Genomic DNA, 26,934 nt, shown 5'->3' with positions numbered 1-26,934 from the left:
ACTCTACTCTGCTCTACCAGGTAGCTAATAACGAACGCAGCTTAAGAGAAGAAGAACAGCTACTTGTATCGGATAATGGCGCATCAAAATTTACCAGTGCTCTTAAAATTAATAGTTTATACAAAAGAAAAATGGACCAAGGAACTACAAGTAACTTGTAGTTAATACAAAAGAGAAAGACCAAGGAACTACAAGGAACTACAAGTTACGCTATACTGTCCACTAACACCACCAGTTACTAAACAATCAGCTCATGCGATAACATTGCACATTGTGTTAGTGGACAGTATAGTGTAACTTGTAGTTCCTTGGTCTCTCTCTTTTGTACAAATTAATCCTTGGCTCTCCATCTGAGCCTACTCTCAAATAGTGTTTGTGCTCACGAAGAGATTATCACACGAAGTTTGTGGCATAGAGAACAGCAGAGAAAAAGACCGTCCACGGGTCGCGTGAGATTCGGCTGAAGGCCAAGTCTCACGCAAACCATAGGAACGCTATCGCCCTCTATGGATCAAGGCGTGGATTCAGCTCCTAAGAGGTGGGAGGTGAGTAGATCAGACCCACCACCAAATGGTCAAAGACCGAAATCCCATTCACTGCATCCATGTTTCCCTCGTGCCAGGCCACGAGTTCCCAATGAACTGCGGGTTGCAGCATGGCTGGAAAAATCCTTACGTTTCCAAGCAGGACTTGAACCTGGTACCCAACCCGAGTGGCAACAAAGCACAATATACAGTGAGACCTGTCTAAGACGACCGCTCAAGGGACCTTCAAAACGTGGTCTTTGTGACCAGGTGGCCTCCTTTAAACTCCAGGATTATTTCACTGGGAATACCATCCCTTGGTTCTGATTGTAGTGGACCTCTTGGAAAGGTGGTTGCTTTATCCGAGTGGTCGCCTTCACAGGTTTACTGTAAATGATGCATTTGATGTATGGAAACAGGTTCGGGTCAACTTGGGTGCACAAAGTCTCATTTTGGGTTTGGCTGGAGTCTGTCTGATGGCTGTAGTACTGCTGAGGAGGATGAGAAAATGATGAAAACCTGGTATGTTTTAGATATCGCATTTCCCCCGGTTATAGCGCGCACTTGATTGCAAGTAGCACCCTCCATTTCCAGGTCCATGTCATTAGCGTTTTGGTATATTTACTTCAGTAGTATATCTTGCTCAAGTTGCACCACCTTTGTTGGCCCTGAAGTTAAGTGTAAGAAGGTGCGACTTATATTCGGGGAAATAAGGTAGGTGTGGCCACTGCTTTATTTGAACATGTTCTTCATCCTAACCCCCTGGAGACAGGCCGCACCCAAGGGGTGCAGATAATGGCACTCTATTGTACATTATAATGCTGAGCAATGCGAGCAGTTACATCCTGAAGTGACAAAAAAAGGCAGGAAGTTTGCTTTGAAATCATGTCCGGGGTTGATTTACCAGGTGCTGAGTGGGACCTGATGTTATTGAAGAGATCAATGGCAGCACAGATGGGGATCTCTTAGCCGGCTCGTGCATATTTGGGGTAGCTCAAAGGTTCGAGGGAACCTGAAAGTGAGAAAGGGCGGGACATGGGGCTGTTGGATTGCAATCAGGTGCGCTGGGGCAAACCATGGTGCATACTCTGTTCAAGAATAATATGGCAGAGATTGCATTGATTTCAAACTGTTATTCTCCCGATGGCCTGCGGCCAATACGAGATAACAGAGTGCTCACTGACTTGTCAGTTTGAGCACTCTGGAAAGGTACGCCCGGGCCTGCTTTAAATCTGGCTTCGGAATATTTATTTTCATTGCTATCAGGTTCGACCTCAATTTTCTCTATGCCACGCTGATGAGTCCGCAAAGGACGAAGCAGTTCTGTCCGCAGATTGAGCACTTCGAAGTATATAATTATCTTGATTGGTGTTGCTCAGAGACCGTTTTAAGACTTTAAAATTTTTTTGCGCGAATGTATGGATACCCCCACTCCCAGTGCAGTTGAGTGTGAAGGTGCAGACAGTTGGAATCTTCCATGATCTTCTAAACAAACACCTGTAAATTTGAAAAGGTCGCGGAGTAGGGAGTAGCTTAGAAGAGGCCCTCATTGAGAAATGCCTGTGTTCAGAAAACATAAGTAAGCCTGGTGAAAATCCACCAACCCCACAAATAACCATAATCCACCAACCCCACAAATAACCATAATCCACCAACCCCACAAATAACCATAATCCACCAACCCCACAAATAACCATAATCCACCAACCCCACAAATAACCATAATCCACCAACCCCACAAACAACCATAATCCACCAACCCCACAAATAACCATAATCCACCAACCCCACAAACAACCATAATCCACCAACCCCACAAATAACCATAATCCACCAACCCCACAAACAACCATAATCCACCAACCCCACAAATAACCATAATCCACCAACCCCACAAACAACCATAATCCACCAACCCCACAAATAACCATAATCCACCAACCCCACAAACAACCATAATCCACCAACCCCACAAATAACCATAATCCACCAACCCCACAAACAACCATAATCCACCAACCCCACAAATAACCATAATCCACCAACCCCACAAATAACCATAATCCACCAACCCCACAAACAACCATAATCCACCAACCCCACAAACAACCATAATCCACCAACCCCACAAATAACCATAATCCACCAACCCCACAAACAACCATAATCCACCAACCCCACAAACAACCATAATCCACCAACCCCACAAACAACCATAATCCACCAACCCCACAAACAACCATAATCCACCAACCCCACAAACAACCATAATCCACCAACCCCACAAATAACCATAATCCACCAACCCCACAAACAACCATAATCCACCAACCCCACAAACAACCATAATCCACCAACCCCACAAACAACCATAATCCACCAACCCCACAAACAACCATAATCCACCAACCCCACAAACAACCATAATCCACCAACCCCACAAACAACCATAATCCACCAACCCCACAAATAACCATAATCCACCAACCCCACAAACAACCATAATCCACCAACCCCACAAACAACCATAATCCACCAACCCCACAAACAACCATAATCCACCAACCCCACAAACAACCATAATCCACCAACCCCACAAACAACCATAATCCACCAACCCCACAAATAACCATAATCCACCAACCCCACAAACAACCATAATCCACCAACCCCACAAATAACCATAATCCACCAACCCCACAAATAACCATAATCCACCAACCCCACAAACAACCATAATCCACCAACCCCACAAACAACCATAATCCACCAACCCCACAAATAACCATAATCCACCAACCCCACAAATAACCATAATCCACCAACCCCACAAACAACCATAATCCACCAACCCCACAAACAACCATAATCCACCAACCCCACAAATAACCATAATCCACCAACCCCACAAATAACCATAATCCACCAACCCCACAAACAACCATAATCCACCAACCCCACAAACAACCATAATCCACCAACCCCACAAATAACCATAATCCACCAACCCCACAAACAACCATAATCCACCAACCCCACAAACAACCATAATCCACCAACCCCACAAACAACCATAATCCACCAACCCCACAAACAACCATAATCCACCAACCCCACAAACAACCATAATCCACCAACCCCACAAATAACCATAATCCACCAACCCCACAAACAACCATAATCCACCAACCCCACAAACAACCATAATCCACCAACCCCACAAACAACCATAATCCACCAACCCCACAAACAACCATAATCCACCAACCCCACAAACAACCATAATCCACCAACCCCACAAACAACCATAATCCACCAACCCCACAAATAACCATAATCCACCAACCCCACAAACAACCATAATCCACCAACCCCACAAACAACCATAATCCACCAACCCCACAAACAACCATAATCCACCAACCCCACAAACAACCATAATCCACCAACCCCACAAACAACCATAATCCACCAACCCCACAAATAACCATAATCCACCAACCCCACAAACAACCATAATCCACCAACCCCACAAATAACCATAATCCACTAACCCCACAAACAACCATAATCCACCAACCCCACAAACAACCATAATCCACCAACCCCACAAACAACCATAATCCACCAACCCCACAAATAACCATATCATTGGGTTCATCAACTTACCCACACAGAATATTAGGTGTGACCCAGGGAAGCCAGAGTTTTGGGAGTGAATTGTACCAAAACCTTCCTTACTAGACAGGAACCTCTCCTCCTCTCCAGACCAGATGTTTGCTGGGACGTTACCAAACAATAAGCGTGACCACCTCTGTATGAAGTCTAAAGAGCATTCTCCTCGATCTTTTGTTTCAAACAGTCGATATTTGTGCCCCTCACAGGTTACTCGGGCACCCTCCCAACCATTCAATTTATTATTTGGAACAAAAATAATCCCATGCCCTGCACATGAGGCATTCGTTGGAGCTGTGAAGAACATGGCACAAGACAGTACATTGGATAAAGGAAAGCTAGGAGCAGAGAAATTTGAGAGAACAGAGTTATTCCAAGAACCTGAGTTTAGCGCCATGGTAACATGATCTGACTGCCCTGGCATCCTGGGGATGAACGAGTTTCTTTAGTTCCGGGTCGAAATGTATGTGGACTCAGTAGGCAGTCGGGTCACTACAGGCAGTCGGGAGACCAGTGTACTGTCTATATCCTGTAAGCCGTCGGATGGTGTTCCCCTAGGCCTTGTACGAGCGGGCGGATTCCCAGTACATCGTCGGGTGCCGAAGAACGCACTGCAGAAGACTGAACAGGCTAGATTTTCACCAAGAACAGCATACCAAAGTAAACACGGCGTGTCAACTGTACATAGACTATAGTTTCTGAAAGTAGTGTAGGGCCTAGGGTGCGAACAGTAGCACTAGCAGCCTAAGTGCCAAGGCCCATGCAGGCCGGGAAAGGTGCTATAATACCACCACATGCCCCCTCGGCTTAAGTGCGACTTTGGAGCACTAACACAAAGAAAATCCTGAAACTGAAATTCGAAAATCACAGCGTAGCGCACAAGCAACAAGGAAAAAAGCAGGAGAAGCATGCCCAGTCAATCTATGCACGTGGCCGGAGGAACTGTCTGTTCCGACAGAAGCTGGACCCCGTTACCGTCTGCACTGTGTAGCTCCGTAGCTCCGTCCTCTTCTCGTGCATTTTGTGACCGTTCCTTCCATATCCCAGCGTTTTGAAGACTGGTTCTGGATCCATTCCTTATCGCCTACGTGCAGAGGGGGCAGAGGTTTGCCAAGCTGGGATGAGACCTGCTGGGGAGCGCTGCGGCTGTGGGCAGTGTACTGCTGCAGATTTGCAGGGAGTGTGGGAACCTTGGTCCTCGTTGGCCTTCCAACAGCAGCTGGGCCGGGCTTGCTCCTCCTTCAACTGGCGTGTTACGCCACTCCAGCAACCCTTCTCTGAAGGCACTGCTGTTATAGGCGTCTCCTTTTCCGATTTTCATTAACACGTGCTTCATGGCCTTGACCGCCGCCTCAGCCGTGCCATTTTGACTGAGGATTGTACGGGCCACTGGGGTCGTGGCAAATGTTCCACTCTGAGCAGAACGAAGCGAACGCTGAAGATCTGAATTGCGGCCCACCATCCGCCGTGAGGCGCGTAGGAACGCCAACGTCCGACATCCAGTGAACGAGACATCAGACGTGGTAGCCGACCTCCCACAACGCCCAACAAATGGCCAGCCGGAAAACTTGTCGGTGAGAAACAGGTACTCAAAGCCGCCTAGGGAGAAGAGGTCCGCCGCTGCATCTTCGAACGGTCTGGACGGACGACTGTCAGAGAAGAGCGGCTCAGAAGGTTGGGAGGGGAGCAGCGTGACGCAGGATCTGCAGGTCTGGACGACGTTCTTAACGTTATTGGAGATCTGGGGCCAGTACACTGCTTGCATGGCCCTGCGGAGTGTGGGGGTCTGTCCCTGATGACAAGTGCGAAGTTGCTCCAGCGTAGTCTGGCGTAACCTTCTGGGAACGACAATACGGTGGCCAAACAGCACTATGCCGTCCTCGACTGCCAGATCATGCCGAACCTGCCAGTACGGGTGCAGATCGAGGTCCAGAGCAGCCTTGTCCGCCTTGTCCACCGGAAAGCCGTTCTTTATGGCGTTCAGCAGCTTGAGGTATTCCGGATCCGTTGAGCCCTCCGCCCGCACCTTCGGTCGGGGAGGACTGTATGGCCTGTTCCCTCGTCCTCTTGCGACAGCTGACGGAGAACACAGTAGCAGTGCTCGATTTCTTCCTCACCAGCTTCATCGTCAGGGTCTGGTGCACTTACTGGGTGTCTCGACAGGCAATCTGCGACCTTGTGATCGGCACCAGGTCTCCACTGAGCCACGAACCGAAAAGGCGTCAGCTTCTCCCGTAGTCGCACGATTTGTGGAGACATCAACTCATCCAGCGTCTTAGCATTCAGGATAGGAATGAGCGGCTTCTGATTGACTAGCAGCTCGAAATCAGCACCGGCCAGGAACAGTCTAGCCTTGTGGACTGCCCAGACTACCGCCAGCAGTTCAATGTCCGTTGCAGAGTACCTGGCCCTGGTCTCAGTGACGTGCCGTGAAGCACATTGCACTAGACGCCACCGCCCGTCCACTTGCTGCAGCCACAGTGCCATGCCAAGACCGTTTGACTGCGAGGCGTCTGTCTCGAGATGAAGCGGCTGTGCTGGGTCGAAGGTAGCCAACACTCGAGAGCTTACCAGCTCCTCTAGTATAGCTGTAAATGCCTGCTGCTGCGGATCCTCCCAGACGAACTCATTCTTTGGAGAGAGCAGAGAGCGGATCGGGGATAGAAGCTCCGCTAGGCGCGGCGTGAACGCGTCGAACTGCTGCACGAGTCCACAGAAGGATCGGGTATCAGTGGGGTTGGTGGGGATTGGAAAGTTGTGTGGATCCTCCACTAACCTGCGATCAGGACTGTACCCGTCCGGCGTCACCACGAATCCGCAGTACGATGCTCTGGGTGCCGCAAAGACGAATTTGTGGCGGTTCAGTGTGATTTGGTTCTCGAAGCAAAGCTTGAGCACATTGCGAACCCTCTGGGTGTGCGCCTCAAGCTCAGTGTCGTACACAATGACATCCTCTACCACTTTCTGAAGATTCGAAAACCCGGCGAACACTTCGTCTCCTCTCCGGTTGTGTTCATCACCTGCCGACACCAAGCCCATGACGTTCCGCTTCAAACGGTAGGCAGCCCATGGCGTCATGAACATTGTGAGCCTGGTGCTATCGTTGTCGAGGGGTACCTGCCAATAGCCATGGCGAGAATTTAGGGTGGTGAAGTACAGCATCTCCATTGGAATCGACGCGACGACCTCCCAAGGAACTCGGGTTGGGTATGCCGGCCTCTTGACCCATTTATTTAGACTCGTCAGGTCCACCGTGGTGGGTGGCTCACTGGAATTCTTCTTAGGGACCACCACCAGTGGGTGGCACCAAGTGTATGCTTCGCCGACAGGCACCTTCTCAATGACGCCCCTGCCCACCATGTCGGACAGCTGGTTCTGCACAGCGTCCCACCACCTGAATGGGATGGAGCGAGCGTGATACAGGCGGCATGGCGACGCGCCGTTGACGAGCTCGATGCGCATCGGCTCACCGCTCATGGGCTTGAGCGGGGTTTCACAGAATACTTCTGGAAACTGTTCCAGCAAGGTACCTCGGATTTCCTCCGCCGCCGTCGACGCGACGCCAACAGTCACCAGCTTGTTCCTAGAAGGACCAGCCTGGTTGACAAACAGCAAGTCGACAGATGTCGTTCCTGGCGAGGGCGAGGTCCGCTGTCGACAAACCCTAGCAAAGTGACCCACCTTGAGGCACAAGCGGCATGTCTGGTTATAGGCCTTGCATTGGCCCTTGGGGTAAGTCACCCCACAAAACCTGCACGTGCCTACGTCTGACTTCAGCGTCTTTGCCTGCGCCTGCCGACGCTTGTAAGTGGGCTTCGCTGCCGCCGCCAACGCCAGGTCGGGCAGCTGCTCACCGAGGCCAGATTCCGCATGGGTAGAGGACTCGTAAGCAGAGCATATCTGCAGGACCCGATCGAGCAATAACTCACTGGCACACTCTTCTTCGAGCACCCTTCGTTGCATCGCTCGATCCCTTAGGCCACAGGCGAGCCTGTCGCGGAGCCGGGTTTCCCGGAGTTGGGCTTCATGGCCGCATAGTGACCAGCATTTGCCGCACTGCAGACTATCTGGGTAGCTGCACGCATCATGCAGCTGAGACAGACCCGAGAAGTACTGGCTGATGCTCTCACATTGTCTCTGGCTCCTGCCATGGAAGGCCTGGCGGTGGAGTAACAGGTTTCTTTGTTTTCTCAGGAAAGCTTCCAGCTTCTGGACGGCAACCCGCTCATCATCGCCGTCGGCTATGGGAACTACGCCCGCCTGCCACAGCCGCACCCAACCGTTGTTCAGAGCTGTACGGAGAAATGCCTGCTGAGTAACTGTACCGGCGTTTCTGCATAGCCCAGTCAACGACACGTAGTCGGACCACTTGACTTTCCACTCCAGGAAACCAGCTAGGTCTATCGAATCTGGACTGGGCAGGTGGGGTATTTCCCCCTCTCCGGGCCCACGGCCCTGCCTCTGGCTGTCTTGAGGTGGATGGTGGCGGGCCGCTGCGTGCGCCTGCGGCGGGCTGGCTTGACTGCGCCATTGTGAGCCTAAGCAGAATCTGCTGCTGCTGGCTGAGGGATTGGACGATAGACTGCAGCAGGCTTCTTTCCTCTTGAGTCCCTGGCTGCATCTGCTCTGTCAACCCGTCGTTGGTTGCTGCTGCCTCCTCAGCCTTGGCCTTGTCAGAGGTTTATGTCTTTCGCTGCGCCATGTTGTGTCCTGCTCAAGGCAGACCAACTCTTCGAAAGATGAGGATGAATCATCAGTGACACGCAATGGCTTTTAAAGGGGAGCTGGCTGCAAAGGTGGCTTGAAAGGTGACATGTGAATGTGTTATGCGCAAGGCGCCAGAGGTCCAGCAGTGCAGGGCTTAGGGTGCGAACAGTAGCACTAGCAGCCTAAGTGCCAAGGCCCATGCAGGCCGGGAAAGGTGCTATAATATCACCACAATGTGTTTGTCGTAATTGCCAAGGTTACGATCGCAAATAGGTCACATTCCCGAGCTATGCCTTTTTATTTTGAAGATTTGTACCGAAATCAAAACTTCCAGCGGAAAATTGATGTTTCTGGTACCAAATTTGTACGCGAAAAATCTTTCTGCACCCGGTGACGCAAAATCTCCATACGAAACATAGTTCGTATGAAACACGGATTCTCCGTGCCGAAAAATCGTGTGGAGCACGCCTGGGTGATGCACGTAAAGTTCCTGCAATGGACCCACGTTCCCAATGTTGCTTTTAGTCACACGGAACAAACAAAAGAATGAAGCGAAAGGCCAGAACTTCGTCAAACTGACTCAAAGACGAAGCTTAGAAGCTCATCGAATATTTTGATTTCGTGCTTTGGAGACTTCTTCAGCTGAGTACCCTCACAGCTTGCACAATGCGCTCCATTCTGATTTTCACCCACGTTCTGGTGGAATGTGGGTGAGCCTCCATACACGGTATGTCGTGAATCAGAAAACACCTGTATGTGAGTCACTGAGTATCACGTGGTACACCCACGTAAAGTACACACGGATTACGTAGGACTAAACCTCCCTACTGCCGTTTGTTAGTCCATCACAAGTTTGATCCCACATGTAGTATAGTGCGAAGGCTACGGTGCTGTCCGGTCTGTCTTGCTTCGTGATCGCGTAACTTCCCCCTTTGCTGATTTTTTATTACTAGAGCCACGTAAACCCGTCATGTGTGAGCCACGAATAAGGGGGTTGGTGGCGTAGTCTGGGATGCTCTGCCGACCTTGGGTCTCGGCTTCATCACAACCAGGCGTGCCAATAGCAGAGAGAGAGAGAGAGAGAGAGAGAGAGAGAGAGAGAGAGAGAGAGAGAGAGAGAGAGAGAGAGAGAGAGAGAGAGAGAGAAGGAGAGAGTGTGAGTGAGAGAGAGAGAGAGAGAGTTATCTCTGATAACATGAACCTGCCAAGTTGGGTGGTTGTTGTTTCGGTTTTCGAAGTGAGCCGTGGCCGTCCTGTGCCGTGGCCGTCCTGTGCCATGGTCCTTCGTCATCATCTTGCGTTAGAGCTAGATGTCAGGTCGTTGAATGTCTCAGTAGTCTGTCAGTTTGTTTTGCTTAGTTATCGCACATTCTGACTGCTTATTATCTTGTTACGGTAGTGGGTAGTTACTCCTAACTCCTAACCCATGTGTCCTTTAATATAATTTTTTACAACCCAGCAAGTTGTGAACTTAACGTACTGGTGCTCTAAAACGTGCATACGTACCCGAGCACAGAGCTAGAGCAGTACTTGTTGCATCGACCGATGGCCCGTTACTCGCAACATGTGTACGGTTCAGTGTCCCGTAACTCCCGTCTGGCCTCGCCACCCAGGCATTGGGGCTTTTATGCCGCGTATCGGGGAGGTGGTTCTGTGCACAGCTGGTGTCATTCGTTGTGATCAGCCCAAAGCCAAGGTCCGCACAGCCATGCATTGCTTCGCTCAGAGTCTGATTTCTGGTACCAGAAAGCATGAGCAGAAAGTTGAAGTCATGTTGACATTGGAGTACTAGCAAAACACAAGGAAAGCAAACACCACACTGGCCGTAGGACCTCAAAGAAAAAGTGACAAGCTTATTTCGAAGTGTTTTGTTGGCATCTGCACTCACGAAATGAAACATCTACCTACTTGAAGTATATTACAGGCATGATCTCGTCAGTTAGTGGACTGTGGGCATGTAAAAACAAATTAGCGTCTTGATTTGTCGAAAGTGGCATAGTTGTGGTTCGCACACTGTGTTTACAATTTGACAGCATTGTTTTCGGGCAGTAAAGAGGTGGCGAGATGGCCATTGCATGGCCTTGAGAGATTGGTCACCTATGAAGACATCTCTGCTGTCTGTTGTCTATTTTGATTGACTATGTAACGATGCCAAAATAATTGACCAGCAGGTAAAATTCCAGACGCTCCAGATATCTGGCGAGATCGCCGCCATGAAAATGGTTCCAAGGTTGACTTGGGCTTGTTGAACAACTTGTCAACACTACAGCAATACACTGATATTCATTTTCATCTTCGCCGCCATTTTGTTATGTAGCCATATCAAAGCATCTCTGGTTCGGACCGAGGTCAAAGGAACAGCAGTCATATCACTGTGGTACATTCGCCTAATCCGGCCCCTGCTGCACTACAACTACATGCACTAGTGTGCACCATCTGGACGAACTCTCCATTACGCTTCAGGATCGAGCAGCTTGGAGAGGCTGTATTCACGTGGCATAGCACACTTTATTGGCAATCTCTAGCGGAAGAACAGCAGCTGAACCACATCTTGCAAAAATTATACATGTTATGTCAATGCATATAGTACGCGATCTGTCAAATATCTATGTCTGAATAATACATTTTGCACATACATGCACATGGATCAATTTTCACCGCATTCACTTCATCTTAGGCTTAAAACAACGGCTGTCATATTTCTTACGTGTATAAGTCATCGACTTCACGATCTTGATTAAAAAAAAAACCTATGAACCTGATGTGAATGTGTACATGACGTCATAAAAACCGCTTTGCAACGGGTCAGGGCGACCCTGCCCGTGAGCTCATATTATTCGTTTGAGCTTAATGAAGAAGTCAGTTGTTTGTTCCAGGATTCCTCGTGTTGTTTGAGAGTGTGAGGCGGACCAGCAGAGCTAGAGGGGAACAGAACAGAGCCCAGATTTGGCGAATGCACTATAGTTCGTTCTTACGAGGAAAAGGGAAAAGAACCTTGAAAGGCAGTACGCATGCTCCGGATGCGATACTAGAAGCCATAATGTTGTCTTGTTACTACTGATATGTAGTGATGGAATACTTACCTTGAAATTCTGAGCAAGTGTAGTCCTGAATGGATCCTTGGCAAATCGAATGTGTTGGGCATTGTGGTTTCACAACGGAACAGTGTTCCGAACATGTGTCCAGGAACCCTGCAACTAGGCATACATTGAAAAAGCAAAAATGATGCAGACAGACTATTAACTACTTCCAAGTAATCACCATACAACTGCTAATGATAACGGGACTGAGGTGATTATACTTCGAAGTACATCAAACCTTTAAAAGTGCTCTCCGATTACATAATGTAGCACAATAGGATCTCTCCTTCCATCGCCTCTTGTATGCTCATAAAATTCACATCTATTCCCATATGGAAACAATGGGAAGATAAAAATTAAAACGAAACTCATCTTGATAGCAGTATACCCGACTCCAGCGTACATATTCCAGGTACCGCAGAGACCGAGATTTACACGGTGGTGGAGTTTGCATTTTCGTGTAAATTCACTCTTTTTTTAGGGACCACTAGCAAGCCGTGAAACGGCAACGTGAAGGGGGAGCTCAGTTAGAGTCCCGTCCTGACCGCGCGAAACATACTAGTGTTTGACGAGTTCGGAGGGGTCTACTTGTCATGACCGCAACGAGTGGGGTTTAGTCAAGTACGTGCGATTTCAACCGTGATACGGAGAATAGCACAGTAAATCGCTCCTCTCTTGGCTTTGCGATTTTTCTCAAATTTCGAAAATGTCTACCCTGTCTACCCATTCTTGCTGGAGTAAATAATTATACATGTAGTGGCGAAACGTACCAAAAAACCAGTAGGACCATCGATTTTGGCGTAACCATTACCAGCATGACACAGAACAGGACCGAGGGTAACCAAAGTGCCAACAATTAGGCTTGTTCAAGACAACCTTCAGCTTGCTCGCTTATTTTTTGTCTACTTCTCCGAAAATTACAATTTTTTCAAATATTCTCAACTGACTGGCTCCATTGTAAAGTCTTTCGGAGAATGTTTTGGCATGGACCTCGTGAACAAAACCCTTTGCTGCACCCATCCATCGGCGATGTGGCTGTCATGGGGTTTCTTTTATTTTCATTCGGGTAAAAAATAGTCAGGGTGAGAATTGTTAGAATTGTTCTCAAGGAAAAGTTCGCAAAAATCATTGCCAGTAAAAATATCAGAAAACTGTTTGAAACTGGAAAGCAGCTGACTCGCGTAGACCGGGTTGTGAACGCGAGAAGCTAATCCTAAATCACGCCGTGTTTCACGTGCGTTCAAATGAACTCGTTCCCGTTGACGTTTCACGGCATGCTAATGGTCCTTTTGTGCACACGCACATGTTGTCCAGGCGTCAGGGGCCCAGCCTCCCTGCCCATCCGACCCGCCACACACAACAACGACACTGAACTAAGAGTTCCACATAATTTCTTGACAAGACGGAGACGGACAGACAAGAAGACCGGACACGACGAGGTAAACTGAAAACTGAAGAAAAAGACTAACATTTATGGCAGCATACGAGCATGCGCGCAACAAAACACAACGTATGACAATGACGTAACCGTTACTTGGATCATGTACAAACTATACATGCAACCAAACCAGTCAAAGCAGAACGCAAAACAAACCAAAATAAACGAAAGGACCACAACAAAAATGAGCCATGAAAAGTCTTTCTACCGATACACAACAGGTCCCTAATGGTCACAGGGGTTATCCATACAGTTTGACAGGCCAGCTGATGCCTGGTTGGCGCTTCCACAGGCTTTTTTTTGCCGCTAAGGCCGATTCCACACTACGCCGAAAGTGGCTTTGCCTTGAAGGCATAAAGTGGCTTATAAAGTGAAGCTGCATTCACACCTACAAGTGTCGATCACGGGACTTTGCTTTGAAGGTTAGACTGTGAGGCTTTCCTGTGCTTGATCTAGCAACGGCGGCAGTGGAGAGGCTCTTTGTTGGTCCAAATCCTCGAATATCACCCATTTTTGCGTGCCCAATCTTGAAATTTGACCACGCTAGCGCGCGCTGTGTAGGCAGATTCCAGATCATAGGTCGAATATTTGTCAACCTCGCCAACAGGCATTCCGGTGGCAGTTTTCGTTGTGTATGTCTCGTACAGTCCTTTCGCCTTCGTTTTCATGTTGTCGATTTTGGAATGGACGATTGACGCAGTATAGATTGCCTCCTCCCGGAGCTGTTCAGCAAACAAATTCAGCTTGATGGCGATCTCCTCCGGCGTAGCTCCTGCGAACTGTACCGCCCGGAGGTCGCCTCAAAAGTCCGCTCCAAAGCTCGATCAGCTTGCCCTCAAGCTCCTGGCTAAACAATGACCCTAGGCATTAGGGAGGTTTAGTCTCACGTAATCCGTGGGTACTTTACGTGTGTGTACCACGTGATACTCAGTGACCCACGTACAGACGTTTTCTGGTTCACGACATACCGTGTATGGAGGCTCACCCACGTTCCGCCAGAACGTGGGTGAAAATCAGAATGGAGCGCATTGTGCGAGCTGTGAGGGTGCTCAGCTGAAAAAGTTTCCGAAGCACGAAATCAAAATATTGGATGAGCATCTTAGGCCCGGGTAGCTTCGTCTTTGACCAGGTTTGGGCCTTTCGCTTTATGCTTTTGTTTGTTCCGTGTGACTAAACACAACATTGCAACGTGGGTGCCCTTCATCCACTTTACGTGGATCACCCGCGTACGCGTTTCCGTTACGTGGGAACTAAACCTCCCTATTGTTGACAGCTCACAACTCACCACCACTGAAAGATACGACAGGGAACACATTCGGAAAAAAATCGAAAGGCTGAAGAAAAGTCAGAAAAGTGTCCTGAAAAGGTAAAAAGTTGCCTTGAAAGAGGGTGCTGGTGTTGCTTTGTAGACAACAAGCACTTTTCACTTTCGCGCGTTTCTCAAAGTGATCGCCATGGCAACTTGCCTGAAAAGTGCCTGAAAAATGGCTTTTTAGACAAGATTTGGTGTAGTGTGGAATCGGCCTAAACTGGAAATGCAAAATGCTTTTGTGAAATGTCCGAAATATTCCAAAAAATTAAAAATTATTGCTGGATCACCCCGAAACGCAAAATTATGTGTCTGTTTCCATGGCAACCAAATTAATTTAAAAAAAAGGTATCTACTTGAAAACCAGAAATCGCTGTGGTGTCTGCACAAAATTGAGTTTAGACGGCAGAAAACGAATATCTTAGGCCGGGAAATGCCAAAGATGCGTTTTTAGGCCTGAGATTCAAGAAAATGCTCGACGTCGAACGAGAATGCTTTTTTCCCCCAAAATGCAAACAAATTGCAAACCATAATGTGGTAGAGCCTAATGCCCGGCTGTCCAGAAGTAGCTCATCCTTTTTCAGTAGATACACAAGTACCTAAACTCCAGTTTTATCATGGACCGGATGCGTGCTAAAACAAAATGAGGTGATGATTTATAGAAAGTGGTATAGTTGGCGGTACGAGTGTTCGAAACCATTCGAACTTCACAGTGTTCAGCTTCTTTTTGACATGCTCTCTTTCCATCGTATTTAGCCTTTGTTGTGTGCTGTCGTGGCTTTCTCCTATACCTCTGGGGATGCCACTGAGTGATGGTTTTGAGAGGCTAGAGAATTTAAATCGGATGGAGAGCCAAGGATTATTTATAAAAAGAAAAAAGAACCAAGGAACTACAAGTTACACTAATGTCTACCAACACCACCAGTCACTAAACAATCAGCTCATGCTGTAACATTGCGGCACCACACTGACCGACGGTCCTGACGTTCTGCACTGTTACCGCATGAGCTGATCGTTTAGTAACTGGTGGTGAGTGTGGACATTATAGTGTAACTTGTACTGAGTTCCTTGGTCCTTTTTACTTTTTATGTACATGTGTGATAAATTGTCCAAATTTACACCCAGGAGGGCATCATCATCATCGAGTATGTACATGGTTTTGTTCATGTACCGGTTCGAGGTGCACCCCTCAACAGTTGAGGCAAGGCGAATTGGCGGAGCAGTCGCCAAGGATGGTCGACCACGAAAGGTACATGTAAAAACAAATGCCAGCAGGAAGGCAAACATCATGCGTTGCAAGCTTGGTATGCAGCACAACCGTAGCCAAGTCTACATCAACAATTACTTGACGAGACAACTGCTGGAGTCACGCCGCCGCATCCTACTTGAATAAAGAATTACGCGCCGAGGGTGTCAAATGCGCATTGCCCTATGATGTCATCATGCTCAAGTGCGAACCCTTGAAGCCAGGTCAAGAGCTGCCTCCTACAGCTGTATCTCCTGTCTCCCTGGATGACTAGCGACCCCACGCATGTGATAGCCACCCTGGAAATTTACGTATTGCTCACATAAATATTTGCAGTTTAAGGAACAAAGTGAATGATGTAACATGAGATTCTCAATGATCAAAAAATTGATATACTAGCTGTTTCTGAAACCTGGCTTGATACTTTAGTTCCCGACGCTGATGTACTTGAAGTAGCTATTCCTGATTTTACCTAACATTGTCTCGACCGCACTGGACATAGAAGACATGGTGGTGTATGTGTCTGTGCAAGAGAGACCCTTCCCTCCTCACCAACTCCTTTCAACAATCCTCAGCACCTAGACCTGTTATTCATCAGGGCATACACCAACATATGCCGGCCACGTCACAAGGTCAATATCGGCTGCATCTACAGACCACAACCATCACTAGCTAGCTATTGAGAACACCTAGAGCATTGCCTTGATGACGTTCAGGACACATTGCATACTGATTTCATGCTATTTGGTGACCTCAACGTAGACATGCTGCAGAACAGCGCACATCGCACGCATGACAGAGATCTCTGCTCAACTTTCAGCCTAGAAAATGTCATCCTGGCCCCCACGCGCATCTCTAGCAACACTTGTCTTGATCTAATTTGCATCCCTAACTCCTATATACCTAGTTCATGTTCGGCACCTTCAGTGAACCCGGCTTTCCTGCTGAGCGACATCGTTTGCCTTGACGGTCTCTCAGGTCACCACCTGGTGAGTGCATCTATATCCACCGATCATGCTCTACCTCCATCGGGGAAACAAATACCGTAATGTCGCGTGCATAAGCCGGATTTGTGCATAAGCCTGTCTCGTGTAGAAGCATGAAATCTGCAACAGCTTTTCGCGTACAAGCCTGTCGCATGCATAAGCCGGGCCAGTACACGAGACGCGCCACGTGTCGCGTGCGTAAGCCGGGCTACTACGCAAGACTGGTGAGCGCGCCTTTTACATGTTCATGTTTGCATGGTACCGTACACTTGCACACGCGGAAAACGTGGGAAGATGCGGAAATCAACACCAGCTGCGCTCGACGGCCATGCAGCACTCTTCAAGCTTCAAACTTACCTTTCCCATGGCATTTTCCCATTGGAAAATGTTGGTTTTGTCGTCCAAAAGTCAGCAGTTTGCGCATACAAGCCTGGTCATTGAGTGGTGCTTGTCATATAAGCCTGTCTCGTGTATAAGCCTGTCTTGTGTACAAGCCTGACTCCATCACCGGCTTATAGGCATATAAGCCCCGGCTAATGCACGCGACATTACGGTAACCATTTGAAAGCCAAACATACGGCATGTCAACACTGTCGCGTCCCCGGCTCACAGTGACCGGACCCCGAAATCACTACGAGCGGCGACTGAATATAGACGTGTGGCCTCACGACAAGCCCAACACAACCCAGGGGCCAACCAATATAGCTGGCTTGGTCCAAGTTCAACCCCACACGATCAACAGACAAAGACTGTTAGTTTTACGTTGTGAGTAGTATCAAATCCGAGCTCAAAGTAAACGAAGACAGAGAGCTGAGACCGAGTCTCGACTGCTAGACTAGACTAGAGTAGACTAGACTAGACTAAAACTAGACTGAACTGAAGTAAAAGAGAGAATGAGAGCTTCTTTTATAGGGTGCTTCAGAGATATATGGCGTGATCATTGCGAGGTAATTCCAGGAAATAGCAGAACAAGTCAAACCGGAATGTGCGCAGCCAGTCAGCAGAAATGCAGAATATACGTACGGTGATCATTCGAGAAGAGAAAGAAAAACATCGAGAGAAGAAAGGCCAAATTGGGACGTGGGGAGCCCGCTCACCCACGTCAGAGTACAATGTGAGTATATGAGGGTCACGTTGGGGAGCCCGCTCACCCAACGTGCCATAGTTCAGCGGCTTCTTATGGTAAGTTCTGCTGCATTCTTGGTCTTGCTTGCGTGATACTCTGACCTCTTGCGCGGTGACGGTTTTGGTTCTTGCACACGTCTCCTGCCTTGCACTTAGCTCTTGTTATACAATGTCATATTAGTCTTGGCTCTTTGCACGAAGCGCCGAGGCATCGTGGAAACCTGTAGAACGTCGTAGTGACGTGGTTTTGCACAAAGCCTGGAGTCACATTTCCAGGAAGTGAAGCACTTCCAGGAAACGTACAACGCGAGAACCTACCTGACCAGGTTCCGGCCTTGGATCACATGATGTGTCATGCCAAGAAGGCATGTCACCTACGTGGGAAAGCGCGTGTCGCTCAACCTACATGCTAAGCACGTGGGACAAGACACTGGCCAAACCATGTTGTACTAAAAGGGCGTGACAGCTCAGCACAGAGCTGCTCACTAGGTAGATCCTGCTGTCACAGGACTATCAGGCAGCAGTAGTCACGTTCAGGGACGTGACATTTCCCCCGCCGTTGAAGAATCACGTCCCCGTGATTATCCTCGACCGATATGGTAGTCGGGGGAGATACCGCGACGTTGCCAGTTCCGGACGTATCATCCACCAGGCTCCGCGACGGATACAATAGGTAAGTCAACTGGAGATACAGGATGCAAGTCCAATCCACCACAGGTTTTGGTGCGAACACCATTGTCATCGGCCGAATACAGCATACTTAGCACTTGTATCGGGCTCATACGACTGAACAATATCACTGACTGCTCACGAGAAAATACAATTCCTCGCCAGGTGCCAGGCACATAAAGCATTCACTCAATCCGATGGTGCTACACAGTTGTGAAACCAGATCGGTAAAGAGCTCGTAGTAAAATCCATCCGGTAACGAGCAAATTGGGACCTCACTCGCAACAACTCATCATCCCCAGATGAGTCTCGCCTACCAGGCTCCTCGACACAGGGCGTCCCCTGATCAGCCAACACTGTGCTCGAGGGATCCAGATCCAAATCATCCTCTCCCACCACAGCCTTTCCACTTCAGTTCTAGGACCTCGTCCTATATGAAGCGCAGACCATACTTCTTCGGCCCTAGGAATCCCATCCTGGCCTGTATGGTCACCACCGTCCCCTTCTCCGTTGCTCACTACGCAAGCTCATCACCACCAACCGAAATTGGCCACAACTGACCGATCCGGGCGCCTCATCCACAGAGACCAACTGACTCCTCTGAGCCGTACACAACCCGAACCGGTGCACAGTTCAGTCATTTGTTGAGGATGCAAAGGCACCCATCAACATCACACGTTCACAGGACACAGTTCCTTCCGCAGGAAACTGGTCAACTCCCATCAAGGACAAGGACCGCGGCGAGTAACAAGTACACACTGCAGCACATACTAGTAGGTCATGTCCTGTTCGGCCATCCTCTCCACAAACTTTTTTTTTACAAACAGAACGTCTGGAGAATGAAGATCGACAACAAGGTCAGAACTCCCATCCTCGCGACTGACATGATCGTCAAGAACATTCGCAGATAAAACTGCGTCTGCCAGCACCAAAGCTGTGCGTCACACAAATCTTCGTCTGGTGCATCGACACACAGAACGAGATTGCATTCGTCCACAACCAGCGACGTGGTCTGCATCCTCCCATCGTTTCAGCCATGAAACAACCGGGTCTTCAAACAGCACTCGCGACTGAGAACGTCGTGTTCTAGTTTTAGTTTCTCCGCCGTGAAGTCCTGTTGTGTAAACGTAAATATACGGCTGGTCTGCGAAGAGCCGTGTAGCGCAGCGGTGACGATGTGGAGTTGTGAATTATTTGATTCGCCTCTCCGTTTCGTTGCAAGAGAACAAGTCCAATGGCTTCGCCGTTGTGCTGGCCATGTATTTCTTCGGTCTGCCATAACCATGATAACTCCTGGAGGACACAGCGATGAAGCGCCAGGCGAGTAGCAAAAACATTTCAAAAAATTGCTTTGCTGCTAGTGTTGTTTCCGCATTCACAAGTGCAGCGCGGCTCGGTTCTTCCTCGCGGCTGCATGCACTGCAGATAGGGGTTTTTTTTTTTTTTTTTTTTTTTTTACTATTGAACACTCACTGCATGATGAACTAAAATAAGGAGAAGAACTCGACACAATGGTACATATCCAGCAGGACGGAGTGGGTGGGACCTGTGAAGCTCAGCCGACCAAGGGTCTCGGCATCACAGCTGCACATGTGCACCAAAGGAAACAAAATGGGGAGTGGAAGGGCGGGGAGGGGAGCAGGAGAGCAAGAACTCTAAGGGTAGGAAAGAGAGGAGGGGGGGGGGGGGTAGGAAACCAGGAAACTTGTTATTCAAAGATATGAGTGCAAACAAGTACGCAAACAAGTACAAACATAGCAGTATCAAGATCATGATGCTGAGGCGAAAGTAGAGGCTGATTGCCGTGCAGATTTGACGAAGGATTAGAGGAGAGTTAGAGAGAGATAAAGACAGATGGATTGGGAGTTTGTTGAGAAGGGAGTGCTCCGAGAACATGAACAGGGTCGTACTGGCAGTAGCCTAGGGGGCGATGTCCGTGGCCAATGACCAACCCGACCGTTTCAGGTAGCGGTAGGTCTGAACCTTGAACTGCTGCATCCCTTTGGCAGACGGTGCATCGCGGAGGAGAGTGGCTGGCAGTTCATTCCAGGCTTCGATGAGGCACTCCGGGGAAGAGCGCAGCGCAACATTGCACGATCTGGCAGGTAGGGCTGTCTGGAGTTGAAGCTCGTGCGCAAGGTTGGCTGCCGAGCGGCGACGTGTGGCAGGTGCGATGGCTCTGGCTGGGCGTGTCGCTGCAAGAGCTGGCGGGCTTGCGATGTAATGGAGCTTGTACAGAGTTGTGAGGCCGGCCACACGGCGCCGCAGGGACAGAGTGTCCATTGCAGCCCCTGTCCCAATCAGGGTGAGGGCACGATGCTGGACTCGGTCCAGCTGTGAGAGATGGGTAGCCGCAGCTCCCATCCATACAAGTGGACAGTACTCCATTAGAGGCCGAATGAACCCCCGGTATGCTGTGGCCCGGCCCGGTGGGTCCAGGACATGGCACGCCTTCCGGAAGAAACCAATTCGCTGTGTGGCACGCACTGCAGTTCCTCGAAGATGCTCCGAGTATGTTAGATGGGCATCAAACGTCACTCCAAGGAGCTTCAGCCGCGAGCATTCTGGGACCGCCGTGCCGTTGAACTTGATGGGTGGTGTCTCCCAGGGTCTGCGGTGGCGGGACACAGTCATGGCCTGTGATTTCGTTGGCTCAAAAAGTGACGCGCCACTGAGCACCCCATTCAGCAAGTGCATCCACACCAGCTTGGAGGTTGCGGCACACTTCTGTCACAGCATGTGGCGTTGGGATGTGGGCATAAAGCGTGGTGTCATCTGCGTAAACAGCCGGAGTGATCCCTTCCGGTAGGACGTCGCAGGCGTCATTCACGTACAGCAAAAACAGTGTGGGCCCAAGGATGCTCCCTTGTGGGACCCCAGCATCAATCTGGTATGGTTCTGAAGATGCTCCGCCGACTACTGCCTGCAACTTCCTGTCATACAGGTAGTCAGACAGCCAGTTGAGGAGGGGACCAGTGATGCCATATGACGCAGCCTTGTGGAGCACGCCTCGGTGTGAAACTTTGTCGAATGCTCCTGCTATATCGACAGCCAGCACGCGGACTGCGCCACCACGGTTGACTTCGGAGACCCAGGAGTGGTTGAGAGACGTGAGAAGGTCAGATGTGCTGAGCCCCTGCCGGAATCCGTACTGGTGGATGGACAGAGCCTTTTCATGCTCAAGATGATTGATTATGGCAGTGTTGACAATCTTCTCCATGACTTTGGAGACAACAGATAACAAGGACACAGGTCGGTAGTTCTTAACAGCAGAATGAGATTACTTCTTGTGTATCGGGACCACACGGGCTACTTTCCAGAGAGAGGGCTGGACATGACACCGAAAACAGAGTGAGAACAGCTTGGCAAGTGGTGCAGCCAAAACTTTTGAGCACTGCTTCAGAACTCTGGCAGGGATGCCATCGGGTCCGGTAGCCTTGGTTGGATCCAGCTGGCGGAGCTGGCGCTGGACTGTCGCTTCCCGAAATCGGACAGTTGTCAGGGCAGATGTACACCTAGGATGAAGGTCAGGAAGGTCGGAGTGCTGTAGATCTTGATCACCCAGACTGCATTTGCTCGCAAAGAATTCTCCAAAGCAAGTAGCCTTTCCTGGTTGGTGACATATTCTCTACCCTGGGCATTGCGTAGGACAGGGATAGACGAGCTGCGGCCAGAGCCTGCAGCTTGCTTCAGGAGTGACCACCATTGCTTGTTTCGCAGTGATCCATGTTTGAGCCGATCTCGGATGCGGGCAGGTTCTGCCTGCTTTGCGAGACGAAGGCAATTGGCAGAGGCTCGGACTTTGGCATTGCAGTCAATGAGTTGCTGGTGGCATGTAGGGTGTCTCCTGAGACGGTTCCATGCATTCTTCTTTGCCTGGGTAGCGGCTGAGCATTCCGGCGTCCACCAGGATGGATCTGTTGGTTTCGTCGAAAGTTCTTTGTGTGGAATGAAGCGATTCACGCCTTCCATGACAACAGCGGTTACTGATCTGCACGACGCCTCGGGGTCTTCTGATATATTCCAGTTTGCTGTTGAGTAGAAGTGCCGAAGCCGGCCCCAGTCTGCCTGAGCATACCTCCAAACGCGCCGTTTAGTCGGTGGTTCGCGGAGTGGGGTGGCATCAAAAGTGGCCACAACGGTGGCATGGTCTGATGCTCCAATGGGGTCCAGTACATTTACGACCACTGAGGTCTCCGAGAAGTCGCTGAGTATGAGGTCCAGGGTGTTCTCACCACGTGTCGGTTGAGTAACGTGCTGGTGGAGCCCGTGGAACGCAGGGAGTTCTTCCATGTATTCACCAGCCGGTGTAGTCTTCGTGCTGCATAGCCAGCTTTCATTATGAACATTTAAATCCCCGGCTATCACGACGCTGTTCCCGAGGGATTGAGCTTGATCCATGACTGAGTCAAGATACTCAAGCAGAGAGACATCTTGTCCAGGGCACGACCCGGGTCGGTACACTGCACATACAACTACTTTCTGGCCATTGTCCAGGTGCAGGCGAAGCCAGATGACCTCATGGCCATGGCAGTTGATGTCACTCAGGTGGTCAAAGGAGAGGGAGTCCCGGACCCAGACTGCAACTCCGCCACCTTGAGCAGATCGGTCAAGTCGGAGGGGTGGGTGGAAGCCCGGCATGGAGGAGTCAGATAGTGAGGCTTTCTCCGGGGTGAGTTTAGTCTCTGTTACAATAGCGATGTCAGATCTGCTCCGTGCAACAGCATGCTGGAAGGCTCCAAACTTTGACAGCAGCCCAAAAGCATTTGTCAGCAGGAGCTTCATTACTGGGTATGTCCTTGCGCAGCTGGTGTTCATTGGTGTTTGTGTGACTGAATCGCTCCAGCTGAGGCAGCCTCTTCCTCACTGTCCCTATCGCCTCTGCTGCCCACGTTGCCGGCGCCAGCTGCACCAGATGAGCTGTCACCCTGCGGCCGTTTGCGGTGTCGCCAGGCTCGAGCGTAAAGCGGTCGTGGCCAGAATTTCGCAGCAGTGACTGTTTCTAATCCAGTGGCGTCGAGTGTCAATCGGGCTGAGACTTTCCCGTCTTCCGTGGTGTGCATGCTGCACTCATGGACTTTGACGGATTTGGCCACGGCCACAGATCGCTGCTGAGTGAACTCTGTCACTCGTTCCTCTGTGCAATCCGCGTGCAGATTTTCCACATACACGACTGCCTTCCTTGTTTGGTGGGGTTCTTTGGATACTAGTTTCCACGATTCATCAGCGATTGGGTCGAACGATGTTTTCTGGGGCTTGACTGGAGGGCGCCCAACAGTCTGAAAACTTTCGTCTTCCTCGCTCGAGATCTCACGATCACTGCCAGAGTCATCCACGTGTACGCGTTTGAAAGCGCTACGGTGTTGCCTGTGAAATGTTCGTTTGTACCCGTCTCTGGCCCGATTTTGATGGCCAATAGCTTAAAATTTTCAGTAGGAAAATTAGAAGAACTTCTCTGAGAGACTTTTAAATTTTAGTACAATAATCCAAATCAGAATTACGCCTGCACCAACTGATACTTTGGCTCCATATGTACGCCAAACCGTATCGATTAAAACAAAAAACTCTCGGACAAATCCTCACAATGGGTATTGAGAGTATGTTCCTAGAGTTTCAGAGGCCTAGGCAAAAGCATTGGTACAAATGAACATTTTGAATGCACCCCACTTTCAAGTTTTCAGAGATATCTGCCTGACCGCATGGACACGATTCTGGCATGCTGGCTGGCTCGTGTGCCAGCGGCCTGTCCAAAATGGCGCCCACGCTTTTGCGTGATGCTGTGAGCCCTGACTTTGTCTCCCTTTTTCGTGTACACCCGTTCGTGACCAGCATATAAAATAGTAGTAGTTAAAATACGAAGTACCTTCCCTACCAAAACGCACAAGTTCACTTACGATCCAAATCATGCAGGCCAACTAGTTCAATATTGGAAATATGAGAAAGGGTACATAGATCAAACACCTCTAAACGATCGTTTATGAGATTCCTGGATGCAAGGAAGCAGAGGGGAATGACACACAAGAAACAGTATTTGCGGTCTTGATATCACCGTGGCGTATGGTCCTTTGAGAGATGCACTAACACTGAAATCTCTGAGGGTGTTGGTCATCTCACGGACATGAATATCGTAAGTCAGATCAAAGTGCTCTGATCATGATCCTTTGAACCAGCTCCTATGTTGGACTCAGTAGGCAGTCGGGTCACTATATTCAGTCGGGAGTCCAGTTTGTAGTCTAAATCCTGTAAACAGTCGGATGGCGTGTCCCTTGGCATCCATAGGCAGTCGGATCCCCGGTACTACAAACACCACACCACGACTGGATAAAACATGACACTTCCGGTCCTAGGACTATGTTCACTGCATGCATTTTAATGACGTGTTTGGCTGGTTGGGTGTGAATGCGGTGACAAATACAATGTTTTTGTTAATAGTTGCAGAGCTAGAGAGCAAGAGCTAGGAAAACAGAGCACATAGAAGGTGGGCAGGTTGGATTTTCTCTTTGGCGCTGCTAATGCTCCATCATTGAAGTCCGAATATCGAGCCACATTCATTGCCTCTGTGTATTATTATTATTATTATCATTATTATTACACAAGAGAGAGAGTTTGGAAGCTTTGTCACAACTCCGAGTTTCACGTATCTCTACGATCATCAGGCAACTGATGGATCCAAAACGGGCAGCCAGAACATAAGGGGGAGAAAGGTGGGAAATTCCGAGGGGTGTCATAGGCGACGCGTATCATAGCGCAAGAGTCAGGTGCAGGCGTGAAGTTGCCAAGTCTTCAGACTTGGGGCTATGCAGCAGTAGGTCTGAATGATATAGAATAGAGCTGGGGACTTTTAAATGCCAAATCCACACATGCCCACACCACTACACAAACATACACCCACACTCTCTCCCTTTTCTCACATACACATACACTCATACGCGCATCCGCACACACATTCTCTAAATCTCTCTCTCTCTCACACACACACACACACACACACACACACATTCATTCTCTATATCTCACACACACGCATTCTCCAAATCTCACACACACATTCTCTAAATCTTACATACACACACACACATTCTCCAAATCTCACACAAACATTCTGTCTGTCTGTCTCTCTCTCTCTCTCTCTCTCTCTCTCTCTCTCTCTCTCTCTCTCTCTCTCTCTCTCTCTCTCTCTCTCTCTCTCTCTCTCTCTCTCTCTCTCTCTCTCTCACACACACACACACGGCCACAATACTCATCCTTTCATTCTCACACCTACCGCACACATACTTGCACCCGCACTTATCCAATCGCCCACACGCACTCTCTTTCTCACGAATGCACACAAACACACACACACACACACACACACACACATGCGCGCTCACACTCACACACACACACACACACACTTGGCAGCGGGACTACCAGCTAGATTCACTTGACCTTGCGCGCAAAGTTACAGAGGTAGAACTTGTTTTCATGACGACACTTGGACACAAGCTCTGACCTCTTGTTGAGGGAGCGGGTCTTGTCGGCCCAGGCAATCTCCAGCTTCTCGGCCAGACACAGGTTGCAGCGCTTCATTATTATTATTATTATACGCTTGTCCTCGTTGACATCACGAACGAAAAAGGACGACATGCGCCATGGCTAGTCTTCGCATAAGCCAAATGAACAAAAGAAACGAGGAAAAAAGGGAGGCCAATGAGGAGAACATATGCGTGCAGAATACGCAAAAGGAACATACTTCTGTGAAGTGCCAGGAATTCAACATAATAAATTATAGGGCTCACTTCACGAAGTAGGAAAGGCTGTGAGCGCAGAAATTCAAAGCGATACGTTCCATAGGTTTTATTCATTTTACTAGGCTAGTATTTTCAAATACCCCTACTATTGTTTGCTGTAGTCTTTCGTGGGCATCGATGATAAATCATGACTAATGAGGCTCTGGCTAGGCACGATAAAAACAGCAGCCCGGGCTAGTACATACATGAATGTCTTGAAGCAGGAGTGAAAATCAAGAAGCAACGTAAGTAGTTTAAGTCATAGCTTTAGCTATACGCCAGTGCTATGCAAATGTAGCTCGCAATTGCACGAAAAGACTTTCGCCACACGAATCATTCTTTCCTTGCCGAGAGCTTGCTGGCCTCCACGCTCAGTTAGGTTCTAGCAACATGTCTGCCAGCT

The 26,934-nt window shown here is 49.2% G+C and overlaps 1 protein-coding gene across 1 annotated transcript in view; it reads right to left on the bottom strand.

The window, feature by feature from the left end:
• Positions 1 to 26,934, bottom strand: part of LOC135826715 (slit homolog 3 protein-like) — a 95,812-nt gene that overhangs the window by 32,212 nt on the left and 36,666 nt on the right. Inside the window, exons 13-16 of the mRNA XM_065339316.1 lie at positions 24,654 to 24,745; positions 11,990 to 12,103; positions 10,413 to 10,694; positions 4,194 to 4,493 (exon numbers count right to left, since the gene is read on the bottom strand). Of these exons, the coding sequence (XP_065195388.1) occupies positions 4,194 to 4,493; positions 10,413 to 10,694; positions 11,990 to 12,103; positions 24,654 to 24,745 (788 nt within the window). The remainder of the gene's footprint in view (positions 1 to 4,193; positions 4,494 to 10,412; positions 10,695 to 11,989; positions 12,104 to 24,653; positions 24,746 to 26,934) is intronic.

The sequence above is a fragment of the Sycon ciliatum genome, chromosome 10 (assembly GCF_964019385.1).
Source record: "Sycon ciliatum chromosome 10, ocSycCili1.1, whole genome shotgun sequence".
Lineage (NCBI taxonomy): Eukaryota > Metazoa > Porifera > Calcarea > Leucosolenida > Sycettidae > Sycon > Sycon ciliatum.
Note: the sequence above shows the minus strand (reverse complement) of the source record. Positions and strands in the feature narration are given on the sequence as shown.